Raw genomic sequence first — 17,935 nt, forward strand, 5'->3', positions numbered from 1 at the left:
CTAGCCTCCTCGGGAATAATCCCTTAAAAACCTCCCCAAACCCTGCGCCAAGTCCTTAAGGGCTTGTTCGGTTAATCCCCACCACAAGGAGATTGAAGGAGATTGAAGGGGTTGAGGTGGGATTTAATCCCTTCCAATCCCCTTCAATCCCCTTAAAAATCTATAGAACCGAACAAGGCCTAATGCGATAAATAGTCGCCGCGGGGGACAAGAGGCCACTATTTCGGGCCTGGGCAGCCTTCCGCGTGCTTGCAGAGCACGGCAGGCCCAACGGGCCGCGAGGTAGAAGAATGCGGGCCAGGAAGCGAGCAGCGCATTCCAGAACGTTCGTTCCCCTCCCCTCCCCTCCCCCCTCCGCCTTAACCCCGAGGAGGCGGCGACGCCGACGCCGACGCCGACGGCCACCGACCGACCTCCCTCGCCCCCACGACCATGCGGCTCTCCGGCGGCGCCCGCCTCGCGCTCCTCCTCGCCCGCCGCTCCCTCTCCTCCTCCCCCGCCGCCTCTTCGCGCTCCTCCTCCATCCACGCCTCCCGCGCGCACAGAGGTGAGCCAGCCCTCTCCCGATTTCCCGGAGCCCCGTCGGCCGCTCCGGCCTCCCCGCGACTAACCTACCCTTGGTTCCTGCGCGCAGCTAGGTGGGGCGACGCGGGCCGCGCGGCGCCCTCCTGGAGGCATCCCTTCTCCTCGCCGAGCGGACACGCCAGGTTCTTCCACGGTGAGGGCCATGGGGGACGGGAAACTGGGAGGATTGCGGTCCTCGTTTGTGAGCTTTCCCTGAGCTCTGTGTCTGCGTGTGTGTGCAGGGACCAGGCCCGTGGCGGCGAGGGACTACTACGACGTGCTTGGCGTCAAGAAGGACGCCGGCCAGGGCGAGATCAAGAAGGCGTATTACGCGGTATGGCTCGGTACAATTGGGGTGTGGACACTCATATATTGTAATCTTTGTCTTGTCTTGCAAACTGCAACTTCTCAAGACTGAACTTGAAGGCTGCTTGTGGTTAGTAATTTTAGTTGGTAGATGCTCCAGGCCAAATAAACACACACACATTATGCGCTAAATGTGGTCGCATGAGCTCGTGCGTAGAAACCAAATCATCGTTCACACCGTCATTAGTTCATCATGCGTTTTATGCGCAGAAATCAGATCACCATCCACCCGTTATCGGTGGTAATATTGTCTCTCAGTTTTGTGTTGTCAAAACTTGTTCAGGTCTCTGTTGAACAACTTGAAAAAACTCTTCCAAAAATGTTTCTGAAAATAATGATTACATGGACTCTTTAAGCATATAGGTTTGCAGATGTGAAGGGCCTTAGGACGTTTGGTATTTGTGGAGGGGCTCGAGTCTCCTTGGTACTTAACTACAAAGTAATCGTCAGTTATTACATCATTTCTGTAGCAACAGAGTTGTTTTTTCTTTATAGGCCACACCTACATTTGGGCCACACTGTAAGCTAGTTCATACTTACAATGGCATCCAATTTGTTATTTACCGCACCATCTTTATTTTCTACTCTTGCTTTCTCCTAAAAGCTTGCGAAGAAGCTCCATCCAGATACAAATAAAGGTGATGCCGATGCAGAAAGAAAGTTTCAAGAGGTTCAGAAAGCTTATGAGGTACTTCATTTTTGTTCAGCGTGGATGCTCAATTTCAAGATATACAGCTTTGCATAGTATTGATACACACATTTTCGCTTTTTCTCTGTAGACTTTGAAGGATGAAGAAAAAAGAACGGTCTATGATCAGGTACAATTTAATCCATCAGATTATACACGTCTATGATCCTTTGACTGCCAATGGCTATTTTTCTTTATGTTCATGAGGTACAAATAATTAATTGCTTGAAAATTAAGCTAGTTAGACGGAAACACCGCTTGACTAATTGCCTAATTTTTGTTTGCCTATACTATTTGCAACGGCCATCAACCTGTCTAAAAATTAAAACACAAACCTTTTAGTGTGCAAAGCTTGGCCAGAATCTTATGCTAACATGGAATCTACATTGATAACTTTGCCTGATTTTACAGGTTGGCCCTGATCAATATGAGAGGGCTGCTGCTGGCGGTGGTGGACCTGGCGGATTCGAAGGCGGTTTTGGAAATCCTTTTGAAGATATTTTCAGTGGCGGTGCTGGCCGTACTGGCGGAATGAATGATGTATGTCATCTGTTCTGAGTTATTAATCTCATCTACTGTTTTCGCATTATTATGTAGTTCCCCGACTAAGCAGAAAAAGTTGTGTCGTCTGGAAAATCTTTTCATCTTCGCAATTTTCAGTTTACGGAACTGCTTTGAGCTAAGCATCTGCATTTGTGTGTTAATCATTACACACTAGACAGCCCCTTATATGGCTGATACTCTTGTGATGGTTTCTCTCTCTCATCGAGTTAGCTTGCCAACCATATAGGAATATTTCTCTATACGTTTTTGTTCCTTCATGTATTGAAATCTCATGAATCTAGCATACCTAATCTGACATCTGCTGTCTTTGTTTTCTGTGAAGTTTCTTCGGAACATCTTCAAAGATAGAGAATCTGGTGGACAGGACGTTAAGGTTATTTCTAGATTTAATTTTCTTTGACCGTTATAGCTCTGCTCTTTGAATTGCAATTATATGTAATCCTTTTGCAGGTTAAGCTTGAGTTATCATTTATGGAAGCAGTTGAAGGATGCAAAAAGACAATCAACTTCCAGACTTTAGTAACATGCGAAACCTGCAGTATGTATATGCACGTGTATTTTACCATTTACCAACTGCATTTTTTTGGTAACTAAATGTTGTCTTTGAATTATATTTTCCCTTTTCTGATAACGTCATGCTTCTTTTAGATGGAGCTGGTGTACCTGCGGGAACCAAACCCGAAACTTGTCTAGCTTGCAGGGGTTCTGGATATGTTAGTTCTTCCTCCAGCACATTCTATTTAGTTATCAAGATACCTTTGATCAATATAATTAGTATCTTATTTGTTTTTGTTTTTCATCTAATGCTGGCAGATGATTCTGCAAACTGGTCCCTTCAGAATGCAATCAACATGCTCGCAGTGTGGTGGATCTGGCAAGACTGTAAAGGTGAGATATCGCTTTGTAATAGCAACTATCAGTTGCAATAAAGTAAAAACAGCTTTTTGATGTAGCACATTTGCTGTACAGAGCCTCCAATGAATCATTGGGAAAGTTGACCATTCGTTAAGGTTTTAGAGAAGCTTCTTATTTTGAACAAATATCTTTGTACTTATTAATATGTATTGATTTATTTCCAACAAGATGACCAGAATAAATGGAATGAACAAATATCTGCTTACTCTTTAGTGCCTACAAATGTCGTGTGAGACTGTGTACATCCGCATCTTCCTATCATACAGTACTGTTTAACGTGAATGTTGCTTCCTATCGTTCATTACTGGTTGATGTGAAGACCAAACTTTTTAAGGCGCCCATGCGTTTTAAGGCGTTGGGGGGGGGGGGGGGGGGGCTCAACGCCTAGGCGCTTAAAGTGCGAGGCGAGGCGACGCCTTAGTTCATTTTTGAACAAACAATGATGAATCAAATGACTAAACATAAATAGTCGAAATACCTTGAATTTTCTGGTTGTTGAGCCCACACTTTACTGAAGACTGATGATTATGAAGCCCTTTGTCTTCGCATATTTGTCTGCAATGTACATTATGCACGATGTATATTTCTAATTACTTGATGTGAGCTTAAGATTACCATGCTCTATGTTGTTAGGATTTCTGCAAGTCATGCAGGGGGAAGAAGGTTGTGCCAGGAATAAAAACAGTCTCTATTGATATAGCGCCTGGTAAGCTTCAAGTTTGTACATTGCTTGTAATCACGTGATGTTCTTCCGCGTTTACTAAATGTCTTTGGACATTATTCTGCATGTGCAGGTACGGATGATGAGGATGTCATGAAAGTGCTTAGATCAGGTCAAGCAGATCCAGACGGTCTTCGTCCTGGTGACCTTTATGTAGCCATTAAGGTCAGTCGTCTTCTCGTTTGGTATTTCTGTTGTTAGCTGATGGCTGAAGATGGGAGTTGACCATTGTGATGCTATTCTTGTTCCAGGTTCGTGAGGATCCAGTATTCCGAAGAGAGAAAGGTGATATCCATGTAGATGCTGTCTTAAATGTGACTCAGGTAATTGTTGCATGTTCCAGTCTCTGTGTGGTATGCCATTTTTATTTGTCATGACACAGTTAAAGGAAAATCCTAAAAATAATCTCCCTTTTTCGAAATTGTACCTCTGTGCGCTAGCATGAAAACTGTGTTCTAAGCCACTGATTGATAGGAATATGATTCCTGATAGTGTTTGCTGAATTTGATCTTATAGGATACTAATGCTTGACCTTTCAATGAGACAAAGTACCAATCCTTCCTTGCATTAATCACATCAGCTCATGTTAAGAGTAGTTCTGTGCCAAGTCACTTCTGACATTGCAGTGGCACTTGAAATGCGAGGTTGTATAATTGTTCTCATGAGGCATTAATTCATGTCATTCTGTAGGCAATTCTGGGAGGTACTGTTCAAGTACCAACTCTCGCGGGAGATGTTGTTCTAAAGGTATGCCCAAAAAGGTCTATCTTAATTGTGCAAGGTTTTAGTTGTTTTGTAAGTGGCAAACTCATGTACCCTCTTGTTGTAGGTTAAGCCTGGTACTCAACCTGGTCAGAAGGTTGTTCTGAGAGGAAAAGGTAAATTGCAGTGGACTGTATCTTTTGCTCGTGATTCATTTTATCTTAGGTGCATACAGTGACATAGTTTATTGTTGGTGCTTTTATGTTAAAGTACATCTTTTGTTTGCTAGGTATAACTAGTACTAGTTGCTAAGATCTAATTTTTTCTTCGGAAGAACTGAAAAGTAGGTTTGCCAACTGTATCTCGATTTAAGTCTTCAAGTGAAGCAATAAAGATATGAATAAGCAACGAAGAGACAAAGCTTGTAGCGCCTGCAAAATTGTCTCCTTTTTTGCCTTCCTGTATTAGATTGGCAAGAGTAAGATCTGAAAGAAAATGCCAGGATTTCGTTTTTAACTAGCATCTAGGTGAACATTCAGCTTGAACTGCTACATAAATGATTTATGTATGGCATCAGATACTAATAATGATTATAGGAAAACGGAATAACTAATGCATTCCCTTTTGCCTGCAGGAATCAAGACAAGAAACTCATATTCATATGGAGACCAATACGTCCATTTCAATGTCAAAATTCCTGTGTAAGTTCCCTGCAAAACGTCTGTACAACGCCCCTGTGCCGCCACAGGTAGTTCTCACACATATTTCATGCAGGAATTTGACACAGAAACAGCGCATGCTTCTCGAGGAATTCGAGAAGGAAGAGAAGGGCGAGGACGACAAGGACGCGGAAAAGGCAGCTGGCGCATCGGGATAGCCGGTCTTAGGAGCCAAGCTGCCCAGCATTTCATGGGCGGGTTTAGCTCATCACACACCACAAGATAGAGTAGGATGCTGCCTGGAATTCACAGGTTTAAGTTACATAGTTAGGTTGCATGGAATTCGCATGGCAACACATAGATCCTGGTTTCGAGTTTTTGTAGCTGTGGAATAATGCTACACGCTGCCGCCCCGCATGTACTCTTCTCCCAAGAGTGAGGCATGACGGTTGGGGGCATCTTGTATTGTATAATTGATCTTGATCTTGTCATGTTTTAGAGACACACTGAACTCATTGTGACACTGTCTATTCATGTCGCTGCTCCGAAGGTTTTGACATTGGAAACAATTTTGCTTAGCTCAGTTCTCACTGGTTTTGAGAGTTTGGATTTGGGACAGTGTTTGCTCGGCGGAACGCAAATGCTGGTATTCAGCCTTGTGGCTCTGTTCTTTTGGAACTTGCTTATAAAATCATTTTTTGTTAGCTGCATTTTCATGGATATTAATGCTCTTTAACTGCATGCTGTTGTAATTCACCGGCAACATTTGAGCAATTTTGAGAACAAATGAACCAAGGATGAAGAAGCTATTCTGTGGCTGGGACGATGGACGCTTGTCCACAGCCTCATCTTCTCCTCCTTGCACGAGAATAATTCCCGTTTCCCTTTTGGTTGGTGGTTGCATCTGGATGCGTAGAGGAGGAGGAGGATGCTGAGGCCGATGCTGGCGTGCTGCAAGCTCTACGTCTCCGAGGGCCGGAGCGCGGCGGCCCTCCGCGCCGTCGAGCAGGCGGCGCGCCGGCACCACCCCGCCGTCGCCCTCGTCAACACCTTTGTCGACGACTCCTACAACCGGGTGGGCTACACGCTCGTCTCCCGCCTCCCCGACCCTGTCGCGCCAGCCGCGCCGGCGACGTGGCCGCTGCACCGCGCCGTGTTCGGCATGGTCGAGGCCGCGCTCGGCGCCATCGACCTCGCTGCCCACGCCGGCGCGCACCCGCGGCTCGGCGCCGTCGACCACGTCTGCTTCCACCCCCTCGCCGGGGCCGCCCTCCGCGACGTCGCCTCGCTCGCCGCCGCCGTGGCCGCCGACATCGGGGACGGCCTCCAAGGTGACCACTCTCCTCCGTTTCTTGTTCTTCTTCTTCCCCCCTTGCCCGCCGCTCCGTAGTCCGTCCGCTCAGATTCGTTTCTTGCGACGACGGCGTCGGTGGCAGTGCCGACGTACCTGTACGGCGCGGCGCACCGGGAGGGCCGGACGCTGGCGGCCATCAGGAGGCAGCTCGGCTACTTCAGGCCCCAGAGCGACGCCGAGTGGCGCGGGCCGCTCCCCGTGACCGCCGACGCGACGGCCCTCGCCGTCGCGCCAGACGCCGGCCCGGACGCGGCGTCGGCGTCCAAGGGCGTGCTGGTGCTGGGGGCGACGGCGTGGGTGGACAACTACAACGTGCCGGTGCGCACCGCCGACGTGGAGGCCGTGCGGCGGGTCGCGCGCCGGGTCAGCGAGCGCGGCGGCGGGCTCCGGTCCGTGCAGGCGATGGGGCTCGCGCACGGGGACGGCGGCGCCGAGGTCGCGTGCAACCTGCTCGACCCGGGGGCCGTGGGCGCCGAGGAGGTGCAGGGCATGGTGGAGCGGCTCGCCGGGGAGGAAGGCCTCGCTGTCGGGGAGGGGTACTTCACGGATTTCTCCCGGGAGAAGATCGTCCAGCTCTACATCGAGAAGTCAGCTCAGGCTGAAGCTTGATTGATTTCATTCCCCCTTCCTTTTTTTTTAGCAGAGTGGCATTATGGATTTCGCGTCTGTTGAAATATAATTCTATCCAAATGTTAATAAGTACAGCTGTACCTTTTAGTTATGGCGAGCGCATGTAGCTAGCCACAAAAAAAATCAAAAAAAATAAAGAGAAAGGAGCAAACCCGCGTGTGACCTGAACAACTAAAAAAAAAAACGCAGGTGACTAGTTCTTTCCTCTAACACAATAATTACTTTCTTTCATTTAATTTTTCTTTTATCTTTTGAATCTAGTGTCAAAATTGAGATCTGTTTTCACGGTTGGGTTTTCGCGACGAATGCTTCAAAATAGATTCTATATGGATATGTTTTGTTAAACTTTTTTGGGGCAAATTTGCGTCCAACGAAGGCAACTTCAGTGCTATAGGGAAGCAACTCCCTCTTAACCAAGTAGACCTGCCTGTTAGATTTGTTTATGTAAAAACGATAAAATCACACAAAACATGAGACGTTTTTAGTGCTACATGCAATTAACTTCACTAGTCTATTTGTACCGATGAAATTTTGCTAACATTATCCCAATTTGTCTATCACGTCTGCTCAATTGTTTATTGTTGTTCGTCAGTCGCCCACGGTTGAGTCTCATTTGTCCACAAAGACTTTGAAATTGCTTAGTATGGATGTCTAGTGTCCTCGAGGGCACGTGGAGCTCCTCTCTTTTTTGAAAGTGTGCTGGCCCACGCGAACGAGCGTCCTCACGCTCGCTAGCCGTATCCATAATTCTAACGAAGCAAGGATAATTCTAGCAATGACAAGTTCTACCTACGAGAAACAGGCTATGCTTGTCGGCCTCGTGTTTTTTCACCCTTCAGGAAAGCCAAATACCATCTCAATGAGTTATCTGGTAGGAACTCATGACTTAACACCAACGTATGCTTTAGCTGCTCACGTAATCGTAATTAGCACTGACAAGTTACGAAGGGTGAAAGGTCGCGACCGGTCATAACCACTGGCCAGTTAAGAAAAACTCGATCCACGATTCGAGGCGGTCTTTTTATTGGCACTTTCCATCAATATGGAGATCATGCCCCTCTTTTTAGGGGATATGGTTTATTATTTGGGCTATCCAACGCGCGCATAACTATGTGATTTATCGGGAAGTGATGAGGTTCACGGTGTGGCAGAGGGGCTCTTGGTATTACAACGACTTATAAAAAGGAAACCATCACCATAGACTCCACACGATCCTTAGATCTCACATCGCCATCGCCTTCCCAATCCTCAGAGCTCCAAGCTTCCAAGCTTCATCCACACCCTAATCGCTTCGAACCCGTTCTCCAATTCGGCCATGGCCGGCTCGGGTTCGAAAGGCAAGTGGGAGGGCTCATGTGTCACAAACAATGATATTTTGGAGTTGAAGCATGCCGACTACTTGTCGGCAAACATTGTTCATCGTGCTCCGGAGAAGGGCCAGGTCATCCCACGCCTAAAGAAGGTGAGAGAGTGGTGTTCATCTCTCACTTCCTTCGGGGCCTCGGCTTCCCTCTCTACCCTTCGTACGGGTCCTAATGTTTTATTACGGGTTGGATTTCCATGATCTCCTCCCGAACTGTTTTTGGCATATTTTGGCCTTTATCATTGTTTGCGAGACCTTTTTGAGAGTCCAACCCCAATTCGACTTGTGGTTGAAGGTTTTCAACGTCAAGCCGAAGGTAGTTACCGGCTGATACATCTTCAACGTATTTATAATTTTTTTTATTCCATGCTCATATTTTATAATTCTAGGATACTTTTGACTATCTCTTTACCAATTTATATTATTTTTGAGCACTAACCTACTGACCCAGTGCCCAATATGAGTTGTTGTTTTGTGCATGTTTTTCACTTTTCAGGTTTTCAATACCAAACGAAGTTCAATTGACCTAAAACTTTTTGGCGATTTTTTTGGACCAAAAAAAGACCAACGAGTATCGAAAGAAGGCTGGGGGACAGTACACCACAACACTGATGTAAGGACAAAAAAACTACCGGGAGAAGACTCTTTAAAGGGCAGATAAACTGTCGGGACAGTGATTCTCCCGGCAGATAGAACTGCCATGATAACGGCTGTCGGGGAATACTTGTACCGGCAGATAAACTTTTCCCGACAGTTTGTTTGCCCTAGCCCATGTATTTGCCATCAGTCTCCCCCCCCCCCCCCGACAGATTAGTCGAGGCATGTGAAGCTACAATTACCGACAGTTCAACTGCCTGCACGAGCATGTTTACCTGACAGATATTATGCCAACACGATTTCACTCACCAATATCCATCCATTACATATGTGTAGGCAATCAGGACATCACACAATTTGTACATGCACTTCAATCATAACATAAGCCTCATCGAAAACCTTAAACTTCATTTGGTAAACATTCGGAAACCTTAAAATTTATTTGATAAACATATAATACTTCATTTGATAAACATATAATGACCATACATAAGGAGGTTTTTCCACTAAAGGAGTACACATATGTTTGCCACACAACCAAAATTAATTAGTGCCACAAGAGGAGATGTACACATGTTTCTAGAGGTGTATCACACAACCACAATGAGCTTAGCAACCACCAAACTGAGCATAACAAGTCTCTAGGTTCACCAGAGAGACATATTACATTATCACTCCACCAACTTAATTGTAGGCCTTCGAAATCTTAATCAGCTTAAGATCTTTCAAACCTAGTGAACTTGTGTACCTTAGGAAAACCTGCAATAGATCATAAGATGTTGCATACAACAGTTGAGTAAATGCCACGCGTCATCATCAAGATTCCTCAAAGCACATCAAAAACTCCAGAATGGTCAAGGTCATGACCAACTCAAATATGATCTTGTTGAACATAGTGGGAACCTCATGGGTAATACTTCATCACGCCTTAATCATGTTTCATTTGGACCATACATTGTCTTTGAATTTACATTTTGTTTAATTTGAAACAATGAATTTGAAATTTTGTTGAAATATGTGCATTAGAAATATCAAGGTTTAAGTTAATATGTTGTGCAAATATGGTTGAAATGAGGTTTATTATACAAAACGATAGGAGAAATGATGTTTTATTAGGAGTTATGTTTAGGGACTTGTGTTTAGTGAGATGACATAATGAGTTAAGTTTTAGTTGAAGGGCTAGAAATTCCCTTACTCCGGAGTTCGTCATAAATCGGGCGCCGACACCATCCCCAGCCTGTTACCCCCGTTTGAACCCATCATCATATACCAAACCGATGAACGTGTCGTCGTCTACCACAGGTCGACCAATGCGGCAACATGCTCAAACTTGTTGGAATTATGTGTCCTGTAACTATATTCAAATTAATAGGAATTGTTAATATTCGAAATATCTCATTATGGAATTATACATGTATTTGTACATGGAATTATTTTACATGATTATCATGGAATTATCACTTGTTGAAACATGCTTAAGTTATATGCTTAAGGAAGTTGGTCGATTATCACTGAAATACAATATACTATTTATATTGAAAAGACTATCCGGTACAGTGATAATCAAAAGGAGCTAGATCGTATAGTTAGATTATAACCCTAATATTGATCTACATAATTAGAGGAATTTACACTTTATTATGATGCGTTGCTCACAAGCATGTGCTCGGAGGACATACATGTATAGAATTCGTTAACAGTCAAATATGATCGTGGTTGGTAATTTGATCTAAAGTCTATTCCGATAAACTAGTTGGAAAGACTAGGAATCTTATCTGTATAAGAGTTGGACCCTTTGAAAAGACAGTATAAGAAAATCCCTATCCCTAGCCTAAGATATGCGAAATGTGAACCACACCACGACCGACGAGTAGCCGGTAGACCACAATCTATAAATTTCCAACAAAACTCACCATCTTCAAATAAAATTTAACTCTTGACTTAACACCAGCGTATGCTTCAGCTGCTGACGTAATCGTAATTAGCACTGACCACGTCCTTGATGACGACGCATTATGGTTTCAAATTGACTTACAAGCTGGTCATGTGCTTCAGTTGTCATCAGTTAAAGTGGAACGGATCTAATTAAGCCAGCTAGCTGCAGGAATCTAAGACCGACCCCTGCAGCAACCAAACGCTCTTGACTGACTCATTAGAAGAATTCATTCCACGTTGGCGTCCAGAGCAAGTGTTCATACGAAATTAAGTTTTCACTCACGAAACTCTCGCGTCGTGTCCTTGGGTCTCTTGCAATATTGTTGTTAGTATATACACTGTATATTTGCAAGTTGCCTGTCCACTTGGGTTTAAGTGGTGAGTATTTGCTGGTTGATTCATGCATAGCGACCAGATACATCGATTCTTATGGAAGGGTAGATTTCCTTTTGGCGGTAGTTTTCAATTGACTGCATAGTTAATCCATGGCTAGGCGGCAATTAAGTCATTTGTCATATTTTAATTATTTTTACCTCAAAGTTCATACGTGTTATGTCTCAAGTTGGCCATCCACTTGGGTTAGCTAAAATGTGAACTATTTGCTGGTATATAGATGCATGGAGAGCAGATGCATCAATCCTATGTGAAGAGCATGTGCCTGGGGAAGAATAGATTTTCTGTGGGTGGTAATCTTTTATTACCCAATAATTAATCCATGGCTGGACGGCCAAGTCTTTTGTCATATCTTAAATTTTTTAGAGGTGTTCCTTGTTACTCCAATGGTTTATAAAAACGAAGCCCCATCCTCTGATACATCCACAGCTAAGTTGCATTACTTATTGTCTAGAACAATAAGTACACTGACCCGAGGAATTGATCAAAGATCCATCTCTGATCTCTGCAACTGATTGAAGGTAATTTGGTTTGGCCGTTCCACCGATCTAAGCTTCATATGCTTGAGCTACCCGAGAAAATGCATGAGATTTAATGTTGCCTTGCAATTGTGCAGACCATACCTATTTACCCTCTTGTCTGATTTGCAGTATCAATTTGATTTTAAAAGTGGAAGCAGAATACATTTCAGATTCTTCTGTCTGGTACTCCCTCTTACTATAAGGCCGGTAAAGTATACGTGAAGGTCGTGCAAGTGCAACTATGGGAAGCATGGGAGAAGCGAGAGCAATGACGGTGCAGGAGCTTGCCAACGTCCTCGGCAAGCCCGAGGTGCCAGCCCAGTACGTGGTGCGTGGGCACCATGACCAGCAGCTCTCCACAGCCATCACAGCACCTATCCCTGTCATTGACCTCTGCCGCCTTTTCACCAAGGAAGGTGCAGCCACCGATGAGGCATCGAAGCTTCGAGCAGCGCTCGAGTCATGGGGCCTCTTTCTGGTAAGTAACAATCACATCAGCATACGGCACTTGGTAGTACTCAAACATTTTGGTACAAGATCAAGCGTTCATATTCATCTTGCTTATATGTATGTGCATGCATGCAGCTCAGTAACCATGGTGTAGAAACTACCATGATGGACGGCATGAGGGAGTTTTTCAAGCGGCCTCTTGAAGATAAGAATAAGTACACCAACCTAATCGGCGGTGAGCAGTTCCAGTTTGAGGGGTACGGCAATGACCGGGTGAGGTCGCCGGACCAGATTCTGGACTGGTCTGACCGCCTCTACCTCAAGGTGGAGCCTGAGAACGAGCGAAACATTGCCCTCTGGCCAACACATCCAGAAAACTTTAGGTTACCTACTGATCAGAGATATCACCACCCAAATTTCTTGTCTTTGGGTTTAAGCATCAAAGGCTCATATATTGTTGTCTTTGCAGGGATATTCTGCACGAGTTCACAAAAAAATGTGGGGGAGTGAAGGACGATCTGCTCCGGGTAATGGCGAAGCTGCTGCAGCTTGACGATGATGACTATTTTGTGGACCAGCTTGGGGAGAAGGCTGAAACAAACGTGAGATGCAGCTACTACCCAGAGTGTCCAAAACCAGAGCTAGTATTTGGTCTCAAGCCTCAGTGTGATGGAACCGTTCTTACAATTCTCATGGTCGATGACAGCGTCGGTGGCCTGCAAGTTCTAAGAGATGGGGTGTGGTGGGATGTACCGATCGTACCTCACACACTGCTGGTCATTATAGGAGATCAGACTGAGGTGCGTTTTTTATAAGAGATAAACTAGGTAGTACTATTTTGTTTGATCAAGTTAGAACGTTACTATTTGAGTTTTCCACGAAAATACTTTCATGGTATAACAAATTTATAGTCTTTCGTACCATATCTATATTCTATAATAGAACACAACAATCAAAGTTAGATGCCGGGATTTTCGCATAAAAATAGCATTTTGTCAAAAGTTTCTAATGTCTTGGTCTGATCGAGTTAAATGTTTTGTTCCATAGATAATGAGCAACGGCTTCTTCAAAAGCCCTGTGCATAGGGTCGTGACAAATGCAAAGAAAGAGAGGCTATCGGTGGCTCTAGACTATTCTGTTGACCATGAGAGAGAAATCGAGCCATCGGCTCAGCTGATCAATGAGAAGAGACCAGCATTGTACATGAAAGTGAAGGTCAAGGACTACATTACCGGGCTGTATGAACATTTCTCTCAGGGAACGATGGTTATTGATACACTGCAGATATAACTATGTGGTATCATGGGCGTCATGAAAAATTGTGATCAAATTATGACCGATGTTTGCATTGTGTTTTTCTAAATGTCACGTGTATTATGTACTCCCTTTGTTCAACAACACATGTCATTTCATGTTTTTGCATGTTTTGCATGCTAATAAGAGAATAAAGTTGTATATTACTCCCTCGGTAGTGACCTAAACGTTCTTATATTTCTTTACAGAGTGAGTACTAATGTGTTGCAGATGACAAATATGTGCTTCAGTGGTCAATAGTTGAGTTGAAACAGATCCAACCAATTAATTAGCTGACATCTAGATTGACTCATGTAGTGACCTAAACCCTGCAACAACCAAAGCGCTCTTGATTGACTGATTAGAAAAATAAGTTTTTTCCCCTTATGAAACTACCGAGCCGCATCTTTGAGTCTCTTGCAATATGGATGTTCGCTCCACGTAGTATATTTTCAATTTGGCCGTCCGCTTGGGTTCAATTGTGTGGAGTATTTGCTGGTAAATCGATGCATGGCGGCCAGAGATGCATCCATCCTTTGGGAAGGTAAATTTTCTTCTGGTCATTGTTTTTTCATTACCGAATAATTAATCCATGGCTTGGCGAGTCATTTGCCATATTTCAAATTTGATGGACCTCGCAAATGCTTACTTGACCATACTTGTCTCATAGTCAAGTATTACAAGTTTTATCTTGATCTCTATTTTGGCGAAGAAATAACTCCGATCAATATTACTTGTCTACACGGAGTTCTACTATTTCAATACGTATAGAACAACAATGATTCAACTAGCATACCAAGTCAAAATAAGCACATGCAATATGGCAATTCCATGCTGTTGATCTGAGGAAAAATTCAAAGGAAACGTTAGTTGCTTGCTGTGATGCTGCTGATAGATCCCGTGGATCTTAGGCTAGATGTGTTCGGTATGAAATAGTAGATTATTACCGGCGTCCATCGTGACGTAGTGGCGACGGTGGGGAAGCAGAGAGATAGATGCGGTAGCGGCGGTGATGGACTTCCCATCGCTTCAGTGCTACCCGCTAGATCGGATTAGGGTTGAGAGTGGGGGACCAGTGGCGGCAGCGAATCTCGTGTCATGTGCCATGGTCCCCACCTCCTCTATATAGCACTGCGCGACAGGGGCCCACTAGCCTTGTTTGGGCTGGACGCCCCCGATCAGGGCGTGGGTCAAGGTTCCAATGGGGCGTTGGGCCCATTGAACGAGAGATCAACCTAACATTCTCCCCCTTGATCTCATCATATGCTTTTAACTTTACTCGTTTCGCAACAGATCAATACATAGGGCATGTTTCATCGTCACAGCTCAATTGTCGATGGAATCAGACAGCCACAATGTACCTCTCTATTTTGAGACAGATTCTTTAACCTTGGACCCTTTATTGTCCGGAAATTTTAGACTATACCATAAAACCCATGTTGACTATGTGTTCTCCGAACACACTGGACGGTAAGCCTTTGATAAGCAGATCTGCAAACACTTGTTTGTTGCTTTTATGCTTCAAGCATTTTTTTTCCACAATTCCGGACTTTCTCCTTCACAACACGTAACTCTTTGTGAGTGTGTTTGGCATCAACACTTGACTCGTTGTGACAGGAGCGAAAGAACTTAAAATGGTTATCGTTGTTGTCAACCATTATCAACTCCGGGTACAGGTAGCCTTAACCATTTTGCCTGTCCCTCAGCCTCATATCAAGCTATAACATATCATTGCATCACATTGATGACAATCGTTTCACTCATTTGGAGATTTTCCACAGAAAATTCCGAGTATGAAAGTTAGCGACAATTGTGGATTTCGCTATACATTTCACAAGTCCTGCCTTTGTACTCACAATCTTTTGAGAGTACTTATTTCTTTCAGCATGAGGCCAATATCTTTGATTCCATTTCATTGATTTATCTATGGACTGGACATTGCCAAAACAACCCGGATATATATGTGAACAGTGTCAGGGTAATATCTTGAGCTTCCAACAACTGAAGCATATGGTACCATATTTGTTTACAATCTTTTCTTATTAACTTTTGAAACACCATAGTTTCCAGTTCATTACCCTTGACTATAAGAACATGCATAGGTTTTCTCGTATGAATACTTTAGAGATCTCTCTTAGCATGTCCATGCGACATTCCTAATACCCCCTTTTATTATTTTGATCTTTGAGGACAAGAACTTCTTCTCTCCTCCTGCACTAGAATTGACATCACCACTAGCAAGTAGGACGTCATCCACATGCACAGGAATTGGGAAACGAATTTCCCATTCTATAACTTTGCATGAATGCAATTGTCCTCTTATTTTCTTTGCACAAAATCTTTCGATTTAAGTCATGTTTTACACCTTTACATATTTCCTTTGGAGTCACATTTGCCTTGTAGACCCTTCATAAAGTCTATGTTAGTGAAATTCAAATGATGGAATTTCACTAAGATAGACTTTATAGTAGTCACAAGTATCTGTTTTTCACATTCCTAGAGACCATCAAAATCTCAGGTACTGACACTTCTTTCATATTGGGTTGTCGTTGCTCTGTCATTGCCAAGAGGCAAATTAAATCTATAGTCACCCATTTCCAAAAGGCAATAGGTTTTACAGGGACCTGTGTCACAAGATCCCTTGTAGAGCTAACAACAGGTGTTGTATAGGTCATACAACATGCTCCCCCAGATTACTCCATCTTCACTAAAGAAATGGCGTATCTTTAAACTTTCTTCTTTATGGCACTTTAAGCACGATTGTTGTATTCCTTAGTATGCTTTCGAAACTATAAAAGATCCGGAAATGAAACTGTTTCTTTTCTTTAAGGGTATGATAATGACGGTATTCTAATGACTGTCGTACTCCCCTTGACAATCACATTCTTCATTAATGGACCACTTTAGATGCATAATGTGCATCATATCATCTAAAGTACAGAGGAGTCATGAAATACACTACAATGTATTTCATGTCTCTTTCTCCCCCTCGAAATGTGGCAAGAACTTTTCTGCCACAATTTCGAAACCCATTCATAGCTCTTGTGAATTGAGGAAACTTCGATTATCTAGCTCATTCATCTTATCACTTCATGCAAAATGAAGTTATATGTTAACTAGTATGGGAGTATTTTTTCCTCATTTCATTTCACAAACTCAACAGAGTTCTTTATAATTGTCACTTTTGCAAGTCACACTTGCATATCATTCTTTTTTTTAGGTTCGTCTCTTACTTTTATCCTCTCTGGATTTAATGATTGCATAATGACCGTTACACATAAGGTGTATGGTCGATACTAGGAAAGCTTAATAGCTACTCCATACTTTCCTCCCATAGTGGGACACATTAACCACACATGAGTCATCATAACTTTTTCCTGTCATACAGGATAAGGCCTTTGCCAAAATTTCTCCTGCCATACACGGATTGTTGACATAATACAATGTCAATATTACCCGGTTATGCAGCCATTTTTCCCAGACTTTTCCCGCCATGCGGGTAATTCCCTGTAAGGGACATAAATTCCATAATTGGCTCTTTTGACTGCATCAAATTCAAAAATAAATCTGAATTATCTTTGACACACATGCTTGATCCGACGTTGGTCAAATTAAGCATGCATGTATCTCAATCATGTTGACTGAAAAGGAAGACTTCTTCATAGAGAGTACATGAAAGACATTCGTCAACCAAGACTCTGAATGATATATCTCTTTTCTTTTCTTGAATTAATATCCAAGAGTTCTTTTCTTGTGAAACCATTCTTTAGAGAGAATTTATTCCCTCAAGTTATGACCTTTCTTTTCCATCTTTCGGGTCACTAGTACCCAGACATTCGCTTTCATGAGTGAAAGCTTGAATAACTTTTAGTCTGAGAAAACTTAGTCAATAAACAACGGTAATGAGCATAAAAATAACCCTACGTTGGTCTGATTAAAATCATGCACATTAAACCTTTTAAAACTTTCTGGAATATTCTAAATCACCGTGGTGGCAGAATTAGAATAAAACATCATCCTTCTACATTAATTCCATATCACCGTTGGGCAGAAATGGAAATAATGCATATAACTCATAAACAATGTGATGATAGTATTCTTATTGAACAACTTTGCTAAGAAATAATCATCATCATTAACCATATTGCAGCAGAAATAGAAATGTGCATTTCTCTATCTGTGCTCTGAAAATTGATTACTTTGATACAAAATTTATCAGA

General features: G+C 43.3%; 3 protein-coding genes across 3 annotated transcripts; all 3 read left to right on the forward strand.

The window, feature by feature from the left end:
• The first annotated feature begins 320 nt into the window (after positions 1–320).
• On the forward strand, positions 321–5,762 carry LOC123409231 (chaperone protein dnaJ GFA2, mitochondrial). Its single transcript, XM_045102187.1, has 17 exons — positions 321–547; positions 635–718; positions 807–898; positions 1,535–1,618; positions 1,710–1,748; positions 2,030–2,158; positions 2,505–2,555; positions 2,633–2,720; positions 2,831–2,895; positions 2,996–3,070; positions 3,731–3,803; positions 3,892–3,983; positions 4,070–4,141; positions 4,509–4,565; positions 4,648–4,696; positions 5,155–5,221; positions 5,295–5,762. The coding sequence occupies exons 1-17, from the start codon at positions 433–435 to the stop codon at positions 5,395–5,397; spliced, it is 1,335 nt and encodes a 444-aa protein (XP_044958122.1). The 5' UTR covers positions 321–432; the 3' UTR covers positions 5,398–5,762.
• An 86-nt stretch (positions 5,763–5,848) lies between these two features.
• On the forward strand, positions 5,849–7,232 carry LOC123409232 (formimidoyltransferase-cyclodeaminase). The gene is made up of 2 exons (XM_045102188.1): positions 5,849–6,510; positions 6,616–7,232. The coding sequence occupies exons 1-2, from the start codon at positions 6,108–6,110 to the stop codon at positions 7,140–7,142; spliced, it is 930 nt and encodes a 309-aa protein (XP_044958123.1). The 5' UTR covers positions 5,849–6,107; the 3' UTR covers positions 7,143–7,232.
• A 5,008-nt stretch (positions 7,233–12,240) lies between these two features.
• Positions 12,241–13,887, forward strand: LOC123408033 (protein SRG1-like). Its single transcript, XM_045101252.1, has 4 exons — positions 12,241–12,450; positions 12,558–12,746; positions 12,860–13,222; positions 13,470–13,887. The coding sequence occupies exons 1-4, from the start codon at positions 12,241–12,243 to the stop codon at positions 13,710–13,712; spliced, it is 1,005 nt and encodes a 334-aa protein (XP_044957187.1). The 3' UTR covers positions 13,713–13,887.
• Positions 13,888–17,935: the final 4,048 nt, after the last annotated feature.

Source organism: Hordeum vulgare, chromosome 7H (assembly GCF_904849725.1).
Source record: "Hordeum vulgare subsp. vulgare chromosome 7H, MorexV3_pseudomolecules_assembly, whole genome shotgun sequence".
NCBI lineage: Eukaryota > Viridiplantae > Streptophyta > Magnoliopsida > Poales > Poaceae > Hordeum > Hordeum vulgare.

Bases quoted from the DNA above. Each gene is read 5' to 3' on its own strand.
- LOC123409231 (XM_045102187.1), top strand. From the start codon at position 433: ATGCGGCTCTCCGGCGGCGCCCGCCTCGCGCTCCTCCTCGCCCGCCGC. The intron at 719-806 runs GTGAGGGCCATG...GTGTGTGTGCAG, and splicing joins ACACGCCAGGTTCTTCCACG to GGACCAGGCCCGTGGCGGCG. The intron at 2,896-2,995 runs GTTAGTTCTTCC...TAATGCTGGCAG, and splicing joins CTTGCAGGGGTTCTGGATAT to ATGATTCTGCAAACTGGTCC.
- LOC123409232 (XM_045102188.1), top strand. From the start codon at position 6,108: ATGCTGAGGCCGATGCTGGCGTGCTGCAAGCTCTACGTCTCCGAGGGC. The intron at 6,511-6,615 runs GTGACCACTCTC...CGTCGGTGGCAG, and splicing joins CATCGGGGACGGCCTCCAAG to TGCCGACGTACCTGTACGGC.
- LOC123408033 (XM_045101252.1), top strand. From the start codon at position 12,241: ATGACGGTGCAGGAGCTTGCCAACGTCCTCGGCAAGCCCGAGGTGCCA. The intron at 12,451-12,557 runs GTAAGTAACAAT...GCATGCATGCAG, and splicing joins AGTCATGGGGCCTCTTTCTG to CTCAGTAACCATGGTGTAGA. The intron at 13,223-13,469 runs GTGCGTTTTTTA...TTTGTTCCATAG, and splicing joins TTATAGGAGATCAGACTGAG to ATAATGAGCAACGGCTTCTT.